Genomic DNA, 26,059 nt, shown 5'->3' with positions numbered 1-26,059 from the left:
CTTAGATAGTATCACATGATGCTGGCTGCTGGAGCCTACCAGCGAGTATTTAGAGGGAAATTTGGCAGGATGGTCATTCGTCTGCTGCCATTTGTTGATGCTGCATCGAAGAAACCAAAGAACAAAAGGCCAAAGAAAAAAGAAACGCATTCAACACCAGAGCTGAAGACACCTCCAAAAGGTGGGCGGGGGAGCATCGTAAATGGCAGCAGAATAGTGGCCGAAACCGGACGTGGATCCTCTTGATGATGTCTTTATCCACTGGATCCTATAAAGGAGCTGTTGAGGTGGCAAACCATGAAACACGGTTGGAATTCCTCAGAAGTTCCCATGGGCCAAAGCTTAGCCCAAACTGAGAACAGAACCCAGTAAGTGATGAAGTTCATGTAGTGCTTATAAAAGAATATTAAATGAAAAACAGAATTAAGAAGTCAAGTCTAATTACCTTAGGATTTGCTGAAATAATTAATATAATCTCTGGATATTCTTTCCTCCGTGCCACTTCAGCAGCTGTTTCATTTTGCTGGAGAAACACAAATAGTATCATTTGTTAAATAATGATTTCAAATTTTGGAACAAGTCCAGCAATTTCGGGGAGGGGGTAAACTGACTGCATCAACCCCAGTACTCAACTGGTACTTATTTCAACAAGCAAAGAAAAAAAACAGAAGAGATATTGTTATTTTAATGTTATCACTAGAGAGGTTTTCTTTCCAGATTTGGGAACTCTACTAAACCTACTGAAGAATCTTTGAGAGAAAACAAAGAGAAACAAACCAAGGCAATTGTTAACAGATGAAGGAGTATTCCTCCTGCCCTTTTGACGCAAAACAAAAAATATATATATATATATATATATGGAGGTGCAATGGCCCAGTGGTTAGGGCAGCAGACTCGCAGTCGTAGGATCACGGTTTCGATTCCCAGACCAGGCGTTGTGAGTGTTTATTGAGCGAAAACACCTAAAAGCTCCACGAGACTCCAGCAGAGGGTGGTGGCAATCCCTGCAGTACTCTTTCACCACAACTTTCTCTCACTCTTTCTTCTGTTGGCCTGCTCGCTTAGCCAGCGGGGTGGCGTCATTTGAAGGCTAAAACAGTGTGAAGTGCATTGTGACCAGCGATGTGTAGCAACATCTGATAGCCTGGTCAGTCATGGTGGTGATATATATATATATATATATATATATATATTATAGAGATGTCGCTACTCATTTCTACAGCTGAGTGAACTGGAGCAATGTGAAATAAAGTGTCTTGCTCAAGAACATAACATGCAGCCCGGTCCGGGATTCGAGCTAACAACCTCACGATCGTAAGCTCAACTCTCTAACCACTGAGCCATGCGACGTCACAGGTGCCAAGCTGTATCGGTCCTTGCTTTTCCCTTGGATAACACTGGTGGCGTGGAGAGGGGAGGCTGGTATGCATGGGCGACTGCTGGTCTTCCATAAACCTTGCCCGGACTTGTGCCTGGGAGGGTAACTTTGTAGGTGCAATCCCATGGTCTGTGTCGTGACCGAAGGGGGTCCCAGATATTATAGAGAAGTCTTTTATTCAAAATATGAACAGGAATATATTTTACAAGAGAAAAATAAGAAAAAAAAAGGGGGGAGAGAAAGAAAAAAAAAACAACAATGCAGCACCAAGGGATTCAATTGGTCACACACCACAAGGTTCAACAGAATTTACTGAAGCAAGCCAGCATGCTCACGGTATTATTAAGGCCGCGAGCTGGCAGAAACGTTAGCATGCCGGGCAAAATGCGTAGCTGTATTTCGTCTGTCGTTACGTTCTGAGTTCAAATTCCGCCGAGGTCCACTTTGCCTTTCATCCTTTCGGGGTCGATAAATTAAGTACCAGCTATGCACTGGGGTCGATGTAATCGATTTAATACCTTTGTCTGCCCTTGTTTGTCCCCTCTATGTTTAGCCCCTTGTGGGTAGTAAAGAAATAGGTATTATTACGGGTGAGGCTATGGCATTAGAAAAGCCAAGTACCCTCATGGGCATCACCTGACACTTTGGCAAGGTGAGCTGCCAACAATGACAAGAATTTGCCGTTAGTGGCCCAGACCCTCTAATAATTGTTTCAAATTTTCGCAGGAAGCCAACAATTTTGAGAGAAATCATCATCATCATCATCATCGTTTAACGTCCGTTTTCCATGCTAGCATGGGTTGGACGGTTCGACCGGGGTCTGGGAAGCCAGGGGCTGCAGCAGGCTCCAATCTTGATCTGGCAGAGTTTCTACAGCTGGATGCCCTTCCTAACGCCAACCACTCCGAGAGTGTAGTGGGTGCTTTTTACGTGCCACCGGCACGGGGCCAGTCAAGCGGTACTGGCAATGACCTCGCTCAACTCCTTTACACATGCTACCGGCACAGGTGCCAGTAAGGCGATGCTGGTAACGATCACGCCCGAATGGTGTTAATTACATTGACCCCACTGCTTAACTGGTACTTATTTTATTGACCCCTGAATGGATAAAGGGCAAAGTCGACCTCATCAGTTTTTGAGCTCATTCACAGAACCAAATGATAAATGAAAACATACCTTGTTTCGTAATGAACAATCAACACCTGCTTCCACAAGCAATTTAGCTATTTTCCTTCGTTTCAATGCTGCAGCGATGTGTAACGGTGTGTCACCATTCTGAGGAGTAAAAGAACAGTCTCTGTTCAATTATAATTATTTGGGACGCGTCAGTTTTTACACACTTCTTGTTAATACATAATTTAATACAGCTCGCTAAGCACCCACCCTCTCATTAAAGTACACAGTTCAGCTTCATAGCATAAGTACTATGAGTCAGTAACAAAGCCTCTTGTAGTCAATTCTGTATGTAAAAATATTCGTTGATTTAAATTTCCCTTTCAGAAAGAAGAAAACAAAAGTCTATTCAGAGCAACTAAGAAGAGGGGAGGTAACTTCAAGAAATTTAGAACTAATTTCTCAAAAGTAAATTTACGTTTGGGGGGATCAAAAGTTCTATCAATGTTTACAAGGCAACGGACAACTATAAACGTAAGCTTGTTCGATTAGTTTGACAGAGATTCTTATATATAGAAAAGTTACGGACAGTATAATTTGTAAATGAACCAAGAGAAATAATTCAAATGAATCAACGGGGAGGCATGTAAATTAACTTTAACGAACTAGTTTCATGGAATTATCTCCCCTGTTCTTTGAAACAGAAAACCCAAGACCCAGGTGGAGGAAACCAAGAGTTTGACTAAGTCTGCCACCCGAAAGCAGTTTCTAGTTTCTGTCAATTAAATTTTACTCACAAAATTTTGGTTGACCTGAGGCTTGTGAGAATTTCTACATTGATCATTCAATACATTATCCGCTACATTTTCTAGATTCATACCATTAGCCCACTTAAGTTACTTCCCTTCGCTCATTTTATTTTTTTCAATAACGGAAATCATTTTTAACACAAAATCTTTTAAAGTCTCTTTCAAAAACTAAAGTGTAAAAACTAAATTGATCAAAACCAGCTCGAATAGACTATGCCATGCTGATGAGATTTAATAAGACCAAAACGTGTCCATAGCTATCACTTTACCTACAAAGATCAAGTTGTAAACTAATTGTAATTTAATTTTAATAATGAAATTATTGTATACAGTGCTCAGGTGCACCACAACTTGTCAGAAAGTGCGTATAAAGCATATGCAGTAATTTCTCAAGAGTGAATGGGTACTGGTGACAAACAGAGGGAAGTAGGTCTGCAGACACCTACCATACTCTGAGCGCCTTGTTTCCCTGGGCATGGATTCACTGAAGCTCCGGCGTCTGGCGACAGACTTGGTAAACGCCCACAAAGTTATCAACCACCTCACCAACAACAACACTGAACACCTTTTTGATCTCCATGTGTCTAACACACGTGGACATGCCTACAAAGTCAGAAAACAACACAGCTCCCATGACTTTCAGAAACATTTTTTCACGCTCAGAGTTGCTGAAGCATGGAATAAACTGCCTGCATCAGTTGTTGACTGCCATGACACTGCATCCTTTAAGGCCCTCATGCTTTCCGAAATCCGCCGAAACTACACCTGATTATATATACACTTTAGATGAGTTGTAGTGCACCTGAGCACTGTACACAATTATTATTATTATTATTATTATTATTAATTCCAGAATCTGTCAACCCACATCTACTGAGAGTTGTTAAAGAATTAGAAAGATTTAAGGTTGCTGTTATGACTGTCTACTTTACTCTGAAGACGTTGGATGTGAGAACCTCAGGGTAATAGTTAATAAGGGTTTGTGGAGTTGGTCATAGGGTTTGCTGGATTAAAGGACGACAGGATTAAATGACGACAGCAACAATTCACCACACATATAATGAAATTTCTTACCTTGTTCTCTTCATTCAGTGAACACCTGGCACTAATTAAGATACGTGCAACACCTGCATGGCCATAACGAGCTGCTGTATGCAAGGATGTGTCACCATACTGGAAAAATATGTGGAGAATTTAAAGGATTTAAAATAAGAATACCCACACACATGCATGAACACACACATGTAGCACACGCACATACTCACTCACACACACACACACAAACATACACAATTCATTTATTCTATTACTCTTTTCTCTTTTACTCGTTTCAGTCATTTGACTGCGGCCATGCTGGAGCACCGCCTTTAGTCGAGCAAATCGACCCCGGGAATTATTCTTTGTAAGCCCAGTACTTATTCTATCGGTCTCTTTTGCCAAACCGCTAAGTGACGGGGATGTAAACACACCAGCATCGGTTGTCAAGCAATGCTAGGGGGGACAAACACAGACACACATACACACACATATATACATATACATATATATGACAGGCTTCTTTCAGTTTCCGTCTACCAAATCCACTCACAAGGCATTGGTCGGCCCAGGGCTATAGCAGAAGACACTTACATATATTACTTATAATTTGTGCTTATTTATAAAACAGATATTTTAGGTCCTAAATATTTTTTCCTGCTTTAGGCACAAGGTCCAAAATTTTGTGGGAGGGCGCCAGTTGATTAGATTGAACCCAGTATGCAACTGGTACTTAATTCATCGACCCTGAAGGGATGAAAGGCAAAGTCGACCTCGGCGGAATTTGAACTCAGAATGTAAAGACAGACGAAATGCCGCTAAGCTTTTCACCCAGTGTGCTAACATTTCTGCCAGCTCTCTGCTGCAAGTCCTAAATATTGAGACAGCAAGTATCACAGCAAAGATGAAAAATGGATGGAATGAGGAGGTAACAATAATGAAGCGTAAGGAAAGAAGTACTGCAATCCTGCGGAAACATTGGAGTTATGAACCTTGTGGTAGTGTCAGTAGCTGACTCTAATTAGGTTTAATTAAACAAATGAGTGAAAGGACATTCCTCAGATATCCTTCTTCTCTCCATTTCATCTTTAAATAAGCAGGAGTTGATTCGTTGTCGTCGTCATCATTTAACATCTGCTTTCCATGCTAGCATGGGTTGGACGATTTGACTGAGGGCTGGCAAACCAGATGGTTGCACCAGTCTCCAATCTTGATCTGGCAGAGTGTAGTGGCTGCTTTTATGTGCCACCAGCACAGGAGCCAGTCAGGTGGTGCTGGCAATGACCTCACTCGAATCTTTTTACTCATGCCAACGGCACAGGTGCCAGTAAGGTGACGTTGGTAACAATCACGCTCAAATGGTGCCTCCAACATACCACCAGCACGGAAGCCAGTTGGCTGCTCTGGCAACGATCACGCTCAGATGGTGCTCTTGGCACCCTACTAGCACGGGGCGAATATAAGAAAGCTATACGGGTAAACAACAATAATACTTACATTGTTCTTTATATCTGTACTACAGCCAGAGTAGATCAAAATTCTAGAACTTTCATTATGACCATTTTGTGCAGCAAGGTGCAATGGAGTAAAACCACTCTGGAAAAAAAAAAATATCATCCAAACTTCAGATCATATAAGTAATAAGGTAGTGCCCCAGTATGGCCACAGTACAATAACTGAAAAGAATATAAGTTGTTAACTATTCCATTATTCACTCCCAAACCAGACAGATATTAAATCATTGCTTCAGTGGCCTCTGCTCTTCAGACCACCCTCTTTTTTCTTTGTTCCTTCTTGAGCCATGCCTGGCTCATAAGGGCCAGTTTCCCGGTTTCCTTGGCATATAGGTTCCCCACCTGGACGGGACGCCGGTCCATCGCAGGTGAGCTGCAAGATGCAGGAGGAAAGAGTGAGAGAAATTTGTGGCGAAAGAGTCAGCAGAAGTTCACCATTACCTTCTGCCGGAGCCGCGTGGAGCTTAGGTGTTTCACTCATAAACACACACATCACCCGGTTTGAGATCTGAACCCGCAATCCCTCGATCGCGAGTCAGCTGCTCTAACCACTAGGCCATGTGCCTCTACAGACCACCCTCACTCATCTCTTGTCTCTTCCCTCATCACTTACACTGTATTTACCACTCCCAAGGCACTGCACTAATTAATATGTACAATCCTTCCTCCCACAGAATATCATCTCTCAAGGATTCCTTCCTTGCACTTGTGCTTTTCAACTTCTTAGTAGTAGCAGTAGCAACAGTAATAAAAAGAGGAGGAGGAAGTATAGGGCCATGCACTATAACAGCGTGTCGCTGCATTTACACTTTGTTGGTGATTCCCTACTCAGAGCAGATGGCACCTTTGCACCACTCAGATGACAACCCTCGATTGTCTGTTTTGGGTAGCAGTTGTTGGTGAGGGTTTTGGGTCAGAGTGCAAACCCAGGATATTAATTATCTGGAAGCCATTCAGCAACGTGCAACCAAGAGAATACCCTCCATCAGGAATTTGTCATATTCTGAACGCCTTACTTCTTCCCTGGGCATGGACACATTGAAACTCCGACGTCTGGCAGCTGACTTGGCAGACACCCATAAAATTATTAACCATCTTACAAACAATAACTCTGAGCACCTTTTCAAACTCCACCTGTCTAACACCCATGGACATGTTTACAAAGTCAGAAAACAGCACAGCTCCTTCCATGACTTTCGGGAACATTTTTTCACACTAAGAGTTGCTGAAGCATGGGACAAACTGCCGGCATCAGTTGTTAGTTGTCGGAGCACTGCATCCTTCAAAACTTCCATGCTTCCTGAGATTCGCCAACACTACACCTGATTTTTTCCCCTCCATACACATGCAAGCATGTATCTGACTCATACACTGTTCACTTCCCAGACATTTGTACATTACTGCATATACTTTACATGCACATTTGACAAGTTGTGGTGCACCTGAGCACTGTATACAATAATTTCATCATTATTACTTCAACCTCTTCTAGTCACCTTTTATGATATGCAGAGGAAACGTTGGGTCTATTCTTTGGCATGCCAGTCACCTAACAGCATAATTTAGAATTGATTGAGGGGAAAAAAAACTCCCCTACATCAGTTTCACCAGTCTTGGAGGGCAAGTGAATCCCAAAAGTTTATTAATAATGAAATTATTGTATAGTGCTCAGGTGCACCACAACTTGTCAGAAAGTGCATATAAAGAATATGCAATAATGTACAAATGTCTGGGAAGTGAACAGTGTATGAGTCAGATACATGCTTGCGTGTGTATGGAGGGGAGAAAATCAGGTGTAGTGTTGGCGAATCTCAGGAAGCATGGAAGTTTTGAAGGATGCAGGGCTCCGACAACTAACAACTGATGCCGGCAGTTTGTTCCATGCTTTAGCAACTCTTAGCGTGAAAAAAATGTTTCCGAAAGTCATGGGAGCTGGGCTGTTTTCTGACTTTGTAAACATGTCCACGGATGTTAGACAGGTGGAGTTTGAAAAGGTGCTCAGAGTTATTGTTTGTAAGATGGTTAATAATTTTATGGGTGTCTGCCAAGTCAGCTGCCAGACGTCAGAGTTTCAATGTATTCATGCCCAGGGAAGTAAGGCGTTCGAGTTATATGCACTCTTTGAAATTGTTTGTAATCTGACTTGTGTTATTACTTATTGTTGATTTGATATTTTCAGACGAGTTTGCATCCCTTTTCCACATGTCACCAGACTTGACAAATTTCAATATCTGTCCATTAACACATAGACTAAAACTCACCTGAGTCCACAGAAGCCTCAATGCATGGCTCCAGGCATATATATCAGGTGGTAAATTAGGATGTACAGATTCTTTAACATATATCAAAATGTTGGTTTCAAATATAAGTTTAGGGCAATACAGTTGATTTGAAAATTCAACCGAGAACATAGAATCATGAAACTAGTTACTGTATCATATTTAGTCCAGCATTCTACCATTTCTACCATTTCTACCATGCACCACTTTAACATCTACCAAAATAGTCAGATATTTGACTGAATTGTAATCACCGTAAGAAACGACTTTTAACTGACCTTATTCTGAAGCGAAACCTTACAGTTGTTCTTCACTAAAATGTCTAAAGTTTTACTATAGCCATTCCAGGAAGCTTCATGCAGTGCCGTGTTACCATGCTGCAAAATAAACAGAAACATAATAATGGATGGTTGTTCATTCCATTTTCAGAGGAAGGAAGACAATCTTCTTGCTAGAAATCCCTTTTTTTTTTTTTTTTTCTATTATTGAAGTTATTAATATAAAAAAACTGGCCCTCATGCCGATGGTACGTAAAATCACCCACTACACTCTCGGAGTGGTTGGCGTTTGGAAGAGCATCCAGCTGTAGAAACTCTATCAGATCAGATTGGAGTCTGGTGCAGCCATCTGGTTTGCCAGACCTCAGTTAAATCGTCCAACCCATGCTAGCATGGAAAGCGGACGTTAAACGATGATGATGATGATGATTTTGTCCAGTATTCTACTTTTACACTTTCTTCTCACTCACAATGACTCAAACTTTTAGAAGAGATTTTACAAAGAAAGAAAATGTGATATTCATTGATGACTTTCTTCAGATTCACAAGCTCAGTCTAAATATAGGCATTGTATAGCAGACAGTAAATACAGCACTAAATCTAAAATGGAAATTGTGAAAAATTCATTCTTTATTCAATGGTATTAAAAATGTAAATAAAAGGAAATGCCCACAGCTGTAAAACACAGACTTATAGACTCAGCATGCTGAGGAGTTTGTCTCTGTTCTCACTACTCAATACTCAATACTGAATGTTAGCTTTGGTATGTTGCTGAAGACTGAGTCTTTGTAATTAGCTGTTGCACATTCCCAATCCAGGACCTTACTTTAACTATAAGACTTCAGAATTACTTCAATAAAAAAAAGGTCTTATATGAACTGTCTCAATCTATCACCATTTACTCAATGACATAGATTTATTTATTGGGCAGGTAATCCTCATTCAATTGACCCTCATATATTACTGGTACCCATTTCATCAATTCGGTTGATGAATTGCAGACTCGCCAGAGTACACAATAGGACTCAAACCAATGAGGAACATTCTCTGTGGTTTCTCAGCCTACAGGAAATAGCAGCCAAATCTTCCTCAACATACATCCTTCCAACTTAGAAAAGTAAAGGTCACATTGGAAAATTTAGTTCAAGATACATACGAGGGATGATCAATAAGTAATGCCCCTGACCCACTTGCAGTTGTTTGATCTAGCTGAAATTTTGCATGTGAAATCATTTCCATCTCTATAGATTAAGTGGCAAATTACAGCTCTGAACTAATTGTGGTTTCTGATTTACAGGTGTTTGAACTGAGTCAAGTGTAAAATGGAGCCTGTTGAGGGTCGAGCAGTGATCCGGTTTTTGTATTTGAAAGGACGCACACCACGGGAGACTTTTGATGAAATGAAAGTAACTTATGGTAATGATGCCCCATCATATGACCTTGTAAATCGCTGGCATTGTGAATTCAAACATGGTTGGAACTCTGTGGAAATAGCTCCCAGATCTGGTCGCCCCCTTTCTGCCATTGATGAGGCATCTGTCCGTCAAGTTGAGGCTGCCATTTTGGAAGATCGACGCATAACTATTCGCCAAATAGCCCATGAAGTCAAGATTAGTACCGGGTCTGTGGAAACTATCATTCATGACCATTTGCATATGCAAAAGATGTCTGCCAGATGGATTCCCAGGTTGCTCACACCTTTCCAGAAGCAAGAACGCGTTGAGTACTCGAGGATGAATTTGGAGATGTGCCAAGAAGATGAGTCAAAATTTTTCAAAAGAATGATTACACAGGATGAAACCTGGGTCCATCACTATGATCTAGAGACCAAAGCCCAGTCAATGCAGTGGAAGCACCGTGACTCACCTCCTCCAAAGAAGGCAAGGGTGCAGCGTTCCGCTGGTAAGGTCATGCTCACAGTCTTCTGGGACCAGGACGGAATAGTGATGACAGGTTTCCTGGCAAAGGGTTCTACAATTACAGGAGCCTATCATGCTTCACTTTTGAGGAAATTAAGAGAAGCTATCAAAATCAAGAGGCGGGGCAAGATCAGCAAAGGCATCCTCCTCATGCAGGACAACGCTCCGGTCCACAACTCGCGTGTTGCCAGATCAGAAGCACAGGCATGCGGCTATGAACTCCTCCCCCATCCCCAACTCTCCTGACCTTGCACTCTCTGATGTTCACCTCTTCCCACTCATGAAGTTGTTTTTGAAAGGCAAGCGTTTCCCAGAAAAAGACTAATAACTGTGCCAAGTTTCGTTGCTCTACTGCTATGAGAAGTGAGTCAGGGGCATTACTTATTGAACGCCCCTCGTAATATGTGAAATAAAAGATATAATGGTCACGACTGAAATGCATCTAACCCCAAGTTTGCTTGATTAGGGCAAGCTGGCAGAAACGTTAGCACGCCGGGCGAAATGCTTAGTGGTATTTCGTCTGCCGTTATGTTCTGAGTGCAAATTCCGCTGAGGTCGACTTTGCCTTTCATCCTTTCGGGGTCGATAAATAAAGTACCAGTTACGCACTGGTGTCAATGTAACCGACTTAATCCCTTTGTCTGTCTTTGTTTGTCCCCTCTGTGTTTAGCCTCTTGTGGGCAGTAAAGAAATAGATTAGGGCTGAACAGGCTTAAACCACAACAATTATAAGTAGTAAGATGTGCTTACCTCATCTTGCAGGTCCTTTGCGCATCCTTCCTCCAGTAATACTTTACATACTGCAGTGTGGCCCTGGGAGCAAGCTCGATGAAGAGCTGTGAAACCAATCTGAAGAAAATAAGATGAAATGGAAAAAACTGATGAGGAATCATTAGAAAAATCTCTCTCTCTCTCTCTCTCTATATATATATATATATATATCACCGTGACCGACCAGGCTATCAGATGGTGCTACACATCGCTGGTCACAATGCGCTTTGCATTGTTTTAGCCTTCAAATAACGCCACCCCACTTGGCTAAGCGAGCAGGCCAACAGACGAGTGAGAGAAAGTTGGGACGAAAGAGTACAGCAGGGATCGCCACCACCCCCTGCTGGAGCCTCGTGGGGCTTTAGGTGTTTTCGTTCAATAAACACTCACAACGCCTGGTCTGGGAATTGAAACTGTGATCCTACAACCGCGAGGCCGCTGCTCTAACCACTGGGCCATTGCACCTCCACACACACACACACACACACACATCCCTTGTCACTCATCCCTCTATCATTCATCCCTCTATCATTCATCTCTTTATCACTCATCTCTCTATCACTCTCATTGTTCAATGGCGTCAATGTGATTGAAGATGGCAATAGATCTCTCTCATACCTTGCTTCCACTGTAACTAGGGCTGTAACTAGGGCTGTCACTAGACCCATCTGACTGTTTCCTCTCTCCAACACTTGACAACACATCCTCCTCTCATATCTTTATCACTTTACCTTTCTTGCCAATCATACAGCATATGTATAAGCAATCACATCAGATCTGCATGCACCCAATACATTTTAACATTACTCCTTCTACACTTCCTTCTCCCCAACCCTGCAAGCCCCTTGTCATTGAAATCCATCATTCACTATGACCATCACTCTATATCTATTATTATTATTGCGTCCCCAGAGTCCATCCCCCCCTCCTCACCGTGGTGGGGACGCTGGCAACGGGTAGTGTCAGAGCTATGCCGTCGGGAACTTCGTTTCCTGGTAGGGCCACCCAAGGCGGATTGGTCTGACACCGAGTGGTATTAGGGCCACAACCCGGCGGACGGGGCTCTGGTGAAAATCCTCAGAGTGTCTGCTTCGGCAACCGGCGGCTCCTCGTTCAATCTGCGGCAAACAGGATGTCTCCACATGAAGGATTGTTGGGGACCGCTTGTGAAATCCACATATTCCCATGAAACTTCTTCCATGAGTAGAAGAAGCCGACTCAACCCACCCAGGGTGAATGTCACCACAAGTACAAGTAAGTATCTATTGTTATTGTTATTGTTATTATGTTGTTATTGTTATTAATTATTATTATTATTATTATTATTATTATTATTATTATTATTATTATTAATATTAATTATTATTATTATTATTATATTATTATTATTATTAATTATTATTATATTATTATTATTATTATTATTATTATTATCATATTATTATTATTATTATTATCATATTATTATTATTATTATTATTATTATTATTATTATTATTAATTATTATTAGCCTCTCACCACTCTACAACCTTCTCACTCCAATAACTTTACAGGGTACAAAGCAGTCCCTTAGCATTGGTACCACTATATAATCCACCCAGGACACAACATACATACAGTGGCTGGAGAATGATTGGAGGTGTTAAGTCAAGAGGACCCTTTACATTTATTGAGCACATGACAACCCCGCTAATGCTGGTTCCATGATAAAATGCACGCAGTATATACTGTAAAGTGGTTGGTGTTAGAGGCATCCAGTCATAGAAACCAAGCCCAAAATGGTTTGTATCAGAGGGTGCAAATAGTTATTCTTACTCAAGGAGACCAGTACTCTGCAGCAGAAGTATTAATACCAGTCTTATGTGGTGCCATGTAAAAGCTCCCATGTGGTGCCACATAGAAATGGCCATGTGGTTCCATGTAAAAGCACCTGTGCAGTGCCATGTACAAGCGCCCATGTGGTGCCACATAGAAGTGGCCATGTGGTTCCATGTAAAAGCGCCTGTGCAGTGCCATGTAAAAGCGCCCATGTGGTGCCACATAGAAGTGTCCATGTGGTTCCATGTAAAAGCACCTGTGCAGTGCCATGTAAAAGCACCCAACACACTCTGTGAAGTGGTTGGCATCGGGAAGGGCATCCAGCTGTAGAAACCATGTCACAACAGACTGGAGTCTAGTGCAGCTCCCCAGCTTTGGTCAAACTGCCCAACCCATGCTAGCATGGACAACGGGCATTAAATGATGATGATGATGACGATGACGACGATGACGATGACGATGACGATGACGATGACGATGACGATGACGATGATGATGATGATGATAAACATTTTTGATAGTAGGTCAGTAGGATGAAAGCCGACCAAAGACTAAACAAGAACACCATTGATTTCTCCCACGTATATCAGCTGTCGGCCCCTACTTCTGATATTTCTCTCATCTCGTTGACATTTCAGGTTCATCGAGAAAGCAAACTGACACATCTGACAGGCCATTAGTCAAGTTAGTGAAACACCTGAGTGGAAAATAGTAGAAGTAATCAAAGACAGGTAAAATAAAAAAAAACAACTTACAGCATCTTGTTTGTCGATATCACTTCCATGGGAAATGAGGCACCGACAAACATCTGGGTAACCATTGAGAGCAGCATAGTGGAGGGCTGTCCTTCTGTCCTGTAAATATCATGGAACACGTGGTGATGGAGAGGGAGAGAAAGGAAGAAAGAGGGCGGGAGGGAGGGAGGGAGAGAGAGAAAGAGAGAGAGATAGAGAAATGGAATGGATAGACAGTTAAACATACATACTGATACAGTAAGGAAATGAGAAGGCAGGAGAGGAGAGGAAGAGACAGATGGAGGAATGGTGGTATAAGGAATCTTAGGCGGTGAGTTGGCAGAATCATTAGCAGGCCGGGCGAAATGCTTAGCGGTATTTCGTCTGCGTTACGTTGTGAGTTCAAATTCCGCCGAGGTCGACTTTGCCTTTCATCCTTTCGGGGGTCAATAAATTAAGTACCAGTTACGCACTGCGGGTTGATGTAATCAACTTAATACCTATGTCTGTCCTTGTTTGTCCGCTCTCTGTTTGAGACCCTTGTGGGTAATAAAGAAATAGGTATAAGGAATCTTGATTTCAGGACAGGATCAAAGCCTGCCCATCAGAAGGCATCCAAAATATATAATGATCGAGAATACAAATGATTAGTCATATTGTTTCCAACATCCCAAAACGGGAAAATAATACAGGCATGATAGAGTTGTGACTTGCATACTCTGGAAGTTATGCAAGGTTTGCGAAATGCCAAGAGAAAATAGGTGGAATAAACAAACACGAGAAAAGGCCTCAAAGAATGGACAAAGCAGCCATACTCTGGGGTAAGCCAATACACATAGACAAGAAATTGATTCAAATTTAATTGACCCTCAGAAAATAAATGCCTCCTCATGAAAATAGCAAAGAAGCAAGCTGGAAGGATGTTGGACACAATGCTTAGCTAAGCATGTTGGACACAATGCTTAGCATCATTTCTCCTAGCTCTTTACAGGTTCCACTTTGCTTTTCATCCCTTCAGGGATTGATAAAATAGAGTACCAGTCAAGTACTGGGTCAATATAATTGACTTTTGTACCCTTTCTTTAAAATTGCTGGTTTTGGCCCCTGCAATGGACTGGCGCCCTGTTCAGGGGAATGTTGGGATCTTTTCTGTTTCACTCACAGTTTTCGAAATTTTAAAATTAAGTGAAAATTTTCAAATTTGGTGTATTTATGTAATTTTTCATGCTGAATCTGATTTTGTTATTCATTTGTTCCATAAAAATTCTAGAAGGGTTGGAGAACAGGTACTCCTCACATATTTCACCAACATAGCTGTTGTAATCAAAAGCTGTTCTGTGACTCAAGCAGACGATACCTTGGTTTGTTACTATGGACACCAATATGTCTGTGACTTTCGATTAGCTAAAATTACCTAAAATTTGCTAACTTGATAGGACTGATAGCTAGGGTTTAAAACAAAAAAAAATCCTATAATAAATAATAGGGACCTTGGAAATGATAAAAAAAAACAGTGAATGGAAGGAAAACAAATCTAAAGTAGATACTCACTTTGTCAGTTTCAAAACTGGCCCCTGCTCGAAGCAACTCTTCAACTGTATCTAGTTGACCCTTACTTGCAGCCAATCTCAGTTTATCAGCTAATGATACCGTGGGTAGATTGCTGTAACTCGCTTCTGTAGGGGGTTCTGTAATAAAGAGGTCAAAGTAATTTGGTCAGCAGCACTTACCAGTTGGTGGTGGGTGAACAACACACACACACACACACACACACACACACACACACACACACACACACACACACACATACCTATTTCTTTACAACTCATAAGGGGCCAAACACAGAGGGGACGAACAAGGACAGACAAACGGATTAAGTCGATTATATCGATCCCAGTGCGTAACTGGTACTTTATTTATCGACCCCGAAAGGATGAAAGGCAAAGTCGACCTCGGCGGAATTTGAACTCGGAACGTAACGGCAGACGAAATACCGCGAACCATTTCGCCCGGCGTGCTAACGTTTCTGCCAGCTCACCCCCCACCCACACACACACACCTTATGTCCACCAGCATTTCTCAGGTTTACACACCGTCCACTTTGACTTCTGTCCATTGTCTCAAACATACAGTTTAACACCCGCACGTCGAACCGCTAAAAACAAATGCCAAATCTTCCTCATATTCCACCTTACTATTAATCTCTCTATATATAAAACTGAAGTTGTCTGTGTATGGCAGGTTAGGTAGCCTTCAACTAACACTATCTCCTCCGAGACCCTGCGGCACAAGTTGACCAAAATTGAGAGTATGATAGAAGGCTTGCTCTTCCTTCCGTAGAAGATAAAATTCAAACCGGACCATGTTAACAGCAAAAATTATTTACATCAAAAAGGTGCTTTTTTTTTTCTATGAAAATCCCTATTTTTTACGATTTTTTTACTGCTGTGTCGCCATTTTTCGGTGTATTTCAACCAGAAAAATGTTCACTTAAAGAGAATAACAAGCTACATAATGCAAAATGTTTACTTTTCAAACATTCCAATTTTAAAGGGTCGAAACAAAACCGAGCAACGCCGGGCGATACTGCTAGTCTTTGAAAAATTCACTTTTAGATATAACTAGCAGTATCGCCCGGCGTTGCTCGAGTTTGTAAGGGAAATAACTATATAAGCCTTTTTAGAGAGTTATAGCCAAAAAATAGCAAAAAAATGCATCAAAAATGGGGAAAAAATGATGCTAAATTTTTTTTAAATCGTTGACTCATCGTAGACATTTTTAGAGAGTTACTTCCCTTATATAATAGCGAAAAATGCATTAAAATGGAAAAAATGATGGTAATTTTTTTTTTTAATCGTAGACTCATTGTAGATGCGTGCTAATACCCAGAGGGGCTCGATATGAATCACGACTATAAGATATCCGAATTTGGTTAAACTGCACCGCAAAATGTGGGAGTAGTTAGGAATCTAACTCGTAGGAGACAGACACACAACTTGACTTTTATATATAAAGATGTCGTTCTTGATATATATGTATGAAAACAAGACAGGATGGTCTCGATAGCGGCTGATCAAAGATCTGCTCAATCAACGCTGACTTCGTCTACTCCAGTATCCTACTCTAGTTTGTTAGAAGTATTCTGCCCAGACATCCGGCCCTATCTGTTGCAGACATTTCTGCCCAGACAATCTGTCCCTTTGTCTTACAAAGTGTTGCACCCACATTTTCTTTTTCAGACCCGAGATATTTTAGGCTGTGTGTATCAGCCGCAATCAATATGACTTAGTGTCGGAGAAGATGGAAAAGGCCCTCAAGTGTTGCCCCTTTCTTCATCCTCAATAATTTATGTAAAGAAAGAAAAAAATGATTGACAACTTTCAATATGCAACATACCATTGCATTTTTACATGTCGAAGAGGAGGTGTGTGTGCGTGTGTGTGTGTGTGTGCATGTGTGCGTTTTGTGAGAGAGAGAGAGAGACAGAGAGAGAGAGAGAGACAGACAGACAGAGGGAGGGAGGGAGAACCGCCCAATTAATTTTCCACTTTAAGGACACACCTTCTCTAATAACTTTGCAACATTGCCAAAACCCACATCAAAGACAAATAGTTTTCAGAAAGAAGAAACGACATGAAAAGAAAAAAAAAAAAAAGAAAAAAATAGGAAGCAAAAGAGAGAAACGCTAAGAGAAACGGCATAAAAGCAAACATCATATTGGAAAGAGTGCAAGAGAGGAAGAAAGAGAAGAGAAATGAAGAAGAGAAAGCGTTTTAAAGAGAGAATACGTAAGAATGAAAGAAAGACAAAAAGAAAAATAAGACAGAAGGGAAGAAGGCAAAATGGCTGCTATTTATGTTCGTTTGAAATTCAAATTTGAAACATCAAAGGACTAAAAGATAAAAGAAAGTTCGAGAATTGACTAGAAACATTTAGTTAAATGGCGATTAAAGTTGGATTGAAGTTGATTTTGATGGAACGATAAAGCCTCGCTAATAGAAAAACATTTGAAATGTAAAGTAATTTAATATAATGATTGCGGTTAAAGAGACAGTCGTTGCTGGATACATGTGAATTAAGTAGGAGATTGGACAGTATATATAGTAGAATGGTGCAAGTTAAATAGTTTGTCATTATCGAAGTGTAATCATCAACGTATCCTACAAATAGAGAGAGATTTATATATAGAGAAAAGGAGAGGTTTAAAAGAACGAGAGACACAGTTGAAAATGAACAGTTTTGAAATAAATAGACGAAACAAATTGGCTTGCTGCTGGAATTATATATAAAACTTGTATCAACGAAAATTATCGCCATCTTATATTATATATATATATAACATTGAATTGAAGTTATTTTCTTTCACTCTTTCTTTTAATTTCTGTGTGTGGTGTCTTCTGAGTAATTTGAAAGGGGAAATTAAGCAGACGCGTGCGCGAGTACACAGCATATATATACACCTTCTTCGTCTGTCGTTACGTTCTGAGTTCAAATTCCGCCGAGGTCGACTTTGCCTTTCATCCTTTCGGGGTCGATTAAATAAGTACCAGTTTCGCACTGAGATCGATGTAATCGACTTAATCCCTCTGTCTGTCCTTGTTTTTCCCCTCTGTGTTTAGCCCCTTGTGGATAGTAAAGAAATATATATATATATACATTCTCTTCTTGCAGTCACTGGACTGCAGCCATGCTGGGGCACTGCACTGAAGGTTTTTAGTAGAACAAATCGCCCCACCCCTCCACTACTTATTTTACTAAGTCTAGTACTTATTTTTATTGGTATCTTTTGACGAATTGCTAGGTTACGGAGACATAAACAAACCAGCACTGGTGGTCAAGGGAGACGAATACACATACTACGGGCTTCCACGGAGTTTCCGTCACCCAAATTCACTCACAAGGAATCAATCGGCTTGGGGCTAAGGTAGAAGATATTTACCATATGTGCTGCGCATTGACACTGAACCCGAAACCGCGTAGTCGCAAACAGAGCTCCTTAACCACACAGCCACATGGTTCCGGGTTCATTCCCACCGAGTGGCACTTTGAGCAAGTGTCTTCTACTATAGCCTCAGGCTGACCAAAGCCTTGTGAGTGGATTTGGTAGACGGAAACTGAAAGAAGCTCGTTGTATATATGTATATGTGTGTGTGTGTGTCCGTCTCCAACATCGCTTGACAACCGATGGTGGTGTGTTTATGTCCCCGTAACTTAGCGGTTCGGCAAAAGTGACCGATAGAAAAAGTACTAGGCTTCCAAAGAATAAGCCCTGGGGTCGATTTGCTCGACTAAAAGGCGGTGCTACAGCATGGCCGCAGTCAAATGACTGGAACAAGTAAAAGAGTAAAGAGTATATATATATACATTATCATTTACTCGTTTCGGTCATTAGACTGCGGCCATGCTGGAGCACCACCTTCAAGAATTTTTAGTCGAATATTTTTTTTATTTTTTAAGCATAGTACTTATACTATCGATGTCTTATGCCAAAGTGCTAATTAACAGGGACATAAACACACGCGTACCGGTTGTCAAGCGGTGGTTGGGAAGCAAACATTTTACCACACAGTGAAGCCTAGAGCCACACACACACACATTTATACGTCTCTTAAACGAGACTATATTTTCATTTAACGCCCGTCTTCTATGCTACAATGACTCGGACTGCTTTGTGGAATTCAATGAAGCGGATTATTACGTCGAGCTGTTGCAATGCCTGTTTTAACATGGTTTCTAGGGGTTGGATGCCTTTCCTAATGCCAACCACATTACAGAGTTGTATTGATTGCCACTTTCCTTGACATTGGCACTAGTAAGGTTGCCAAGTAACTTACAAGACTCAGATAAAGAAGGCGCCCTCTCAAGTGGGGTTGTAGTAGAGGGGGGTGAAGATGGCTTTATGCCAGGTATTGAGAAGCTGATAAGAGGGACAGCCACAAATGTTTTGCTTCAGAAGAGATTATACACACACGCGTGCGTGCGCGCAGGTGAAGGATTGTTCTGCGTTGCCATACTATCCAATTAGCTTCGTTCAGTTCAGATTCTATTATGAAGTTGCGGGATGTAATTGCTAATTAAAAGTAACCGTTTTAATTCTAAAGTTCCTAATGTTTCTTGCAGTAACATCAATGGAAACTTGGGTGTTTTGATTGTAGAAATTTTCTGTAGGTGTTTTTGGACAGAATAAACATTAGCATAGAGGTTGTTCTTTCATTCCTATGTAAACTTGTCCGATGAGTCTTCTGGTGTAAAAATAATAATGAAATGATTGTATACAGTGCTCAGGTGCACCACAACTTGTCAAAAGTGCATATAAAGTATATGCAGTAATGCACAAATGTCTGGAAAGCGAACAGTGTATGAGTCAGATACATGCTTGCTTGTGAGTATGGAGGGGAGAAATCAGGTGTAGTGTTGGCGAATCTCAGGAAGCATGGAAGTTTTGAAGGATGCAGTGCTCCGACAACTAACAACTGATGCCGGCAGTCTGTTCCATGCTTCAGCAACTCTTAGCGTGAAAAAATGTTTCTTAAAGTCATGGGAGCTGTGCTGTTTTCTGACTTTGTAAATATGTCCACGGGTGTTGTTAGACAGGTGGAGTTTGAAAAGGTGCTCAGAGTTGTTGTTTGTAAGATGGTTAATAATTTTATGGGTGTCTGCCATAAATGACAGAATTCCTTACATTTGCTACATGCGATTTTATACGCCACATAGGAGCGCAGACGTATATTTTCATCTGATCAGGCTGTTGGGCAATGTACACAGGGGTTGTTTTGTTTTGGCCTCTTTCCAGTAAGGACTCTTCCCAGGAAAGGTGTGAAATATGCCAGTCGCATATTCAATCCTTCCTCACACACACACACACACACACACACACACACACACACACACACACACACACACACACACCACACACACACACACACACACAGACGGAGAGAGAGGAGGCAGGCATAGCAATGTGGTTAAGAAGTTCGTTTTGCAATCACGTGATTTCGGGTCCTGTCCCACGGGGCAGCACCTTCGAGAAGCGTCTTATACTACAGCCCTGAACCGACCAATGCCTTGTAAGTAAGTTTGGTATAGGCGGCGAGCTGGCAGAAACGTTAGCACGCCGGGCGAAATGCTTTGTGGTATTTCGTCTACCGTTACGTTCTGAGTTCAAATTCCGCCGAGGTCGACTTTGCCTTTCATCCTTTCGGGGTCGATAAATTAAGTACCAGTTACGCACTGGGGTCAATGTAATCGATTTAATCCGTTTGTCTGTCCTTGTTTGTCCCCTCTGTGTTTAGCCCCTTGTGGGTAGTAAAGAAATAGTAAGTTTGGTAGGTGAAAAGTGTGTGCAAGCCCGTTGTACACACACACACACATGCACACACATATATGTGTATGTGTGTGATTGTACGAATATATGTCTTTGTGTTTGTCCTCCGCCCCGCCCCCACCCCCGGCCACCGCTTGACAACCAGTGTTGGTTTGTTTACGTCTCCGTAATTTAATTGTTCGGCATAAGTATTGGGACTGATTTTAGTTGAGTATTCCATCGATACACGTACTGTTAATGTAATCCTGAGTTAGAACCAGCGAACCTTTAAATTGGAAGTAGAATCCATTGAAGGGCTTCCAGTCAATTCCCACTTTCACCTAAAAAAAATTTCTAACTTTGAGCCACCCGAAGCTTTAGAAGAAGACACTTGTCTAAATTTATACGCAGAAGCACTTCATAATTGGGAAGAATTGTGCCTGCACGCACACACAATCGGCCGAAAACCATACGCACACGTACATATACAATCATTTGGCTTGTACAGCTGATTTTCCTGTCCATGAGATAATATATACACCCCGAGGTGATTCATGGGACCCACTGCTCGAGCCCACATTCGCGGCATTCCACGTGGCTAACGTGGAAAATATGTCACTTCCAGGCATAACTGCGTTTTCTACCTTTATGGCATTTGGCGTATTCAATGTGACAGATGACGACAAACAATCTGATAAAACTGAAGTTCTTGAAAATAACGCTATCCTTACACTAGCAGTATCGCCCAGCGTTGCTCGGGCTTGTTTTCTTGTCGACCTTTTAGAATTGGAATTTTTGAAAAGTAACAATGTTGCATTACGTAGCTTGTTATTCTCTTTAAGTGAACGTTTTCTGGTTGAAATACACCGAAAAATGGCGACACAGCAGTCAAAAAATCGTTAAAAATAGGGATTTTCATAGGGGAAAAAAGCACCTTTTTGATGTAAATAATTTTTGCTGTTAACATGGTCCGATTTGAATTTTATCTTCTACGGAAGGAAGAGCAAGCCTTCTTCTATCATACTCTCAATTTTGGTCAACTTGTGCAGCAGGGTCTCGGAGGAGATAGTGTTAGTTGAAGGCTACCAAACCTGCCATACACAGACAACTTCAGCTTTATATATAGAGAGATTTATGATCCAACATAGCTCAATTATACATTTAGTCAACACTACCACCATAAATGTTGAAATAATACATATAGCACTTTAGCTCATACAAAGAACACACAAAAAGCTTATAAATTGCACGGTGATAGTGAATGTTCTCATAAATCCAAATATCTGTAATGAAAATATGTTATTAGACGAGCATTCGAATTTTCATTCACTGAAAAAACTTTAAAGAAGGAAATCCTACGCGGCAAACAATCATTAATAACGAGTACCTTAATAGATTAAGAGAGAAGCACTCCGTCGGTTACGACGATGAGGGTTCCGGTTGATCCGAACCAACGGAACAGCCTGCTCGTGAGCACTCCACAGACACGTGCACCCTTAACGTAGTTCTCGGGGATATTCAGCGTGACACAGAGAGGTACAACGGAAACAAGAAGTAAGAGTGAGTGAGAGAAAGTTGTGATGAAAGAGTACAGCAGTGATCACCACCATTCCCTGCCGGAACCTCGTGGAGCTTTTAGGTGTTTTCGCTCAATAAACACTCACAACGCCCGGTCTGGGAATCGAAACCGCGATCCTACGACCGCGAGTCCGCTGCCCTAACCACTGGGCCATTGCGCCTCCACCCACCTTAATAGATTAGTACACTTGGCTATAAACAACAGAAAGACAAATTCAACCACGTTGGCACAACATATACTGTATTCACTAAAAATACAAAAAAACCCACAGATATTGTATATCACAAGAGACGGATTCACTCAGGTTGTAAAATGGACGACAGTGTCATTAAAAAAACCCCTCATAAAACAGAATACATGTATCACATATTATCACAAGTTCATAATTAGAATATATTATAGTAACACGAGAAGGGAAAAAATCTCCTCGTCAACACGAAGCTACTATGTAGGAGACAACAAAATGTATTTTCTCACAGTGTATTATACAGATTTCAGTCTAAACATGTAAATTGTAAAATTTACGACTCAATCTGTTATATCGGACATTCGTTGGTTGACTGTGCATTTACAGCAAGGAGCCATTACAACCTCATTATCATACAGGACATGAAATAAAATTGCATAGAAATAATAGAACTGAAATTTTATATAAAAATACACAAAATATAACCAAAAAAATGAGAATTACTATGGCATCTTTACAAAACGCAAAATTCAAACTAAAAGCTAACACAAAGATATATTGCGTGTCAAATGAATAATGACATCTACCGAATTTACCGTTGTATAATCTTTAGTATCGGGCGTTGATAATTTTAGTATCACTTACAATAGTATTCCTATGATCATTTGTGTCCCACTGCAAAGCGCACGAACGTGTCATTATTACCCTCTTGTTATTCTGATGATGTGAATGTTAATGTGCTAATAGGAACACTATTATTTCAAACTACACATAAAGAACGGGACAACACTGCATAGTGCCAAAGATCCCAGCGATGCCATCACGCTCCAGGACCAGTTACTGCAACAGCCTGGGTTTCAAGGGTCACGGCTTTTTAATATTCTCCCAAAGAGTCTGAGGAACTTGCACAAAGTAGATGTAGAGGTTTTTAAATCAAAGCTGGACCTCTTCCTGTCGAGAGTCCCAGATGAACCTATCTCACGGCAAGAGGTGCAAATGAGAGTAGCTGTATCAAACTCCATTCTTCACCAAGTGCCACATATTAGAGGAGGTTCGTCGCAATAACAGTGTAGCACAAAACGGCGGTGCATCAGCATGGCCGCAGCTCTGAGCTGTAACTAGAAAAAAAAATAAAGTGTTAATAAGGAAATATGAAAAATCCTTAATAAAAATGATCAAACTAGAACAGTATCTGCGTTAATTATAAGGCTGTTAATTATAAGACCGCAAGATAGGCTGTTTTCTATTTACTCAGTTATATATACAATTTATGTATGTATGTATGTATGTATGTATGTATGTATGTATGTATGTATGTATGTATGTATGTATGTATGCATGCATACTTTTATTCACTATAATTTAAGAGGTATAACAACTTGCTGAAGGCTTCCTTAAGAGATGCTGGCATCTCTCCTGACACATGGGAGGGCATGGCTATTGATCGTAGCGGGTGGAGAAGGATTGTGCACGAGGGGACAGCTACTTTTGAGAAATGTCGAGTTGCGCATGAGAGAGTAAGGAGGGATGTTAGGAAGGGCATCGCTGTTACACTTCCAAATGGGAAGGGTCTTCCTATGATGCTGACATGCAGTGTCTGTGCAAGACCCTGCCTCAGTAAAGCTGGACTCAAGAGTCATCTTCGTAGTCATAAAGCGAGACAGATGAGTGACAACCTGGCCACTGGTGGTGGTGTTACACATCATACTAATCATATCTGTCAGGCATGTGGAAGAGAGTGTAATTCGGCAGCGAGGACTTAAACGACATGCGAAGGTACATGAAGCCCAGTTACAACTACAGCCGGCTATTGCCGGTAAAGGTTTTAGCTGCCAATTCTGTACAAGATATTGTAGATCTTTAGCCGGGCTAAAAAGTCACATTCGATCACAGCACCAGTAACAGTTAAGCTTTGTGCAATGGCCATACTCGATAACGAGGGGGCAGCCATCATGCATGCATGCATACTTTTATTCACTATAATTTAGAGTTAATTTTGACCGACTGCTTGCTTGATACCAATGTCGGGAAGGAAAGCCTTCTGTTTTGTAAATCACCCATTAAATCTCCAAAAGTTCTTGCAAATTCTTATTGCCCCGGATATCGTGATTATTTGTTGCATATGAATTAAGGAGTTGTACTATTTGCCCCTAGAGCCGAAGTTCAGCCATACGTTGCACCAAGCGAGTTGGTACGTATCCTGTTGCTGCAATAATAACAGATACAAAACTAAGTGTCTCCAAGATACTAGATTTGCAAACTCTGTATTAATGGTCCACAGACGTTTCTTTCTCTTCTATTTTTCTAACCACACTGGTGTCCAGGAGCTAATTTTCTCAACAAAGCATATCTTTTCTTATGGTCAATATCAGGCCAGTTGTGTTTTCGCTTGGACGTTGTTTTAATTTCTAAGTTCCACTAATATTCTTTGGAGTCTCAATATAACGAACATTGTCTGTTGGTCATTTCCGTCCTCTTATTCTGTTCCGGATTGTTCAGGCCATTGCATCATAATTAATGAGAAGATTATAGAAGATATTGTTTGCACGAGCGTGTGTTTGTGTACGTGTATGTGAATGTATGTATGGATGGATGTGTGTGTGTGTGTGTGTGCGTGTCCTTTTGCTCTGTTTTATCAAATCAGTACTTGTTGCTTTTTACAGTACTCAAACAGCTTCACTTTAATATCTAGTATATATTATTATTATTATGTTCCGTTTTTCATAACCGCTTGAAGATCGGAACCATAAAACTGGGTAATAACAAAGTATGAATTTTCAATTTCCTATATATGTATATGTGGAGGCACAATGGCCTAGTGGTTAGGGCAGCGGACTCGCGGTCGCAGGATCGCGGTTTCGATTCCCAGACCGGGCGTTGTGAGTGTTTATTGAGCGAAAACACCTAAAAAGCTCCACGAGGCTCCGGCAGGGGGTGGTGATCCCTGCTGTACTCTTTCACCACTCTTTCTCCCACTCTTTCTTCTGTTGGCCTGCTCGCTTAGCCAGCGGGGTGGCGTCATTCGAAGGCTAAAAAATGCGAACGCATTGTGACCAGCGATGTGTAACAACATCTGATGGTCTGGTCGGTCACGTGGTGGTGGTCACATCATGATATATATGCATACATAGATATATGTATGTGTACGCACGCTCGCTCACACATACATTATTTCGTGTTACGCTAAGTAGTGGTGTAAGGTACAAAAAATTTCATTCTAGTCAAAAACCTGAAACGTACGTACTAAATGATTTCAAAATATCAGTTTGGCTTCACATCATGCGCCCTTTTAAAGCCTAGCCAGGCTCATGGGCCCGGTTTCCCGGTTTCAACGGCGTATG

General features: G+C 41.2%; 1 protein-coding gene across 2 annotated transcripts in view; it reads right to left on the bottom strand.

Annotated features, from left to right (window-relative positions):
• The window catches only part of LOC115227252, a 109,211-nt gene that overhangs the window by 9,675 nt on the left and 73,477 nt on the right, over positions 1-26,059 (bottom strand). For both annotated transcript variants that reach the window (XM_036500670.1, XM_036500669.1), the window contains exons 2-9: positions 15,201-15,337; positions 13,671-13,769; positions 11,076-11,174; positions 8,407-8,505; positions 5,833-5,931; positions 4,375-4,473; positions 2,555-2,653; positions 446-523 (exon numbers count right to left, since the gene is read on the bottom strand). In XM_036500670.1, coding sequence (XP_036356563.1) covers positions 446-523; positions 2,555-2,653; positions 4,375-4,473; positions 5,833-5,931; positions 8,407-8,505; positions 11,076-11,174; positions 13,671-13,769; positions 15,201-15,337 — 809 coding nt within the window. The remainder of the gene's footprint in view (positions 1-445; positions 524-2,554; positions 2,654-4,374; positions 4,474-5,832; positions 5,932-8,406; positions 8,506-11,075; positions 11,175-13,670; positions 13,770-15,200; positions 15,338-26,059) is intronic.

This window comes from Octopus sinensis, linkage group LG2, assembly GCF_006345805.1.
Source record: "Octopus sinensis linkage group LG2, ASM634580v1, whole genome shotgun sequence".
NCBI lineage: Eukaryota > Metazoa > Mollusca > Cephalopoda > Octopoda > Octopodidae > Octopus > Octopus sinensis.
Note: the sequence above shows the minus strand (reverse complement) of the source record. Positions and strands in the feature narration are given on the sequence as shown.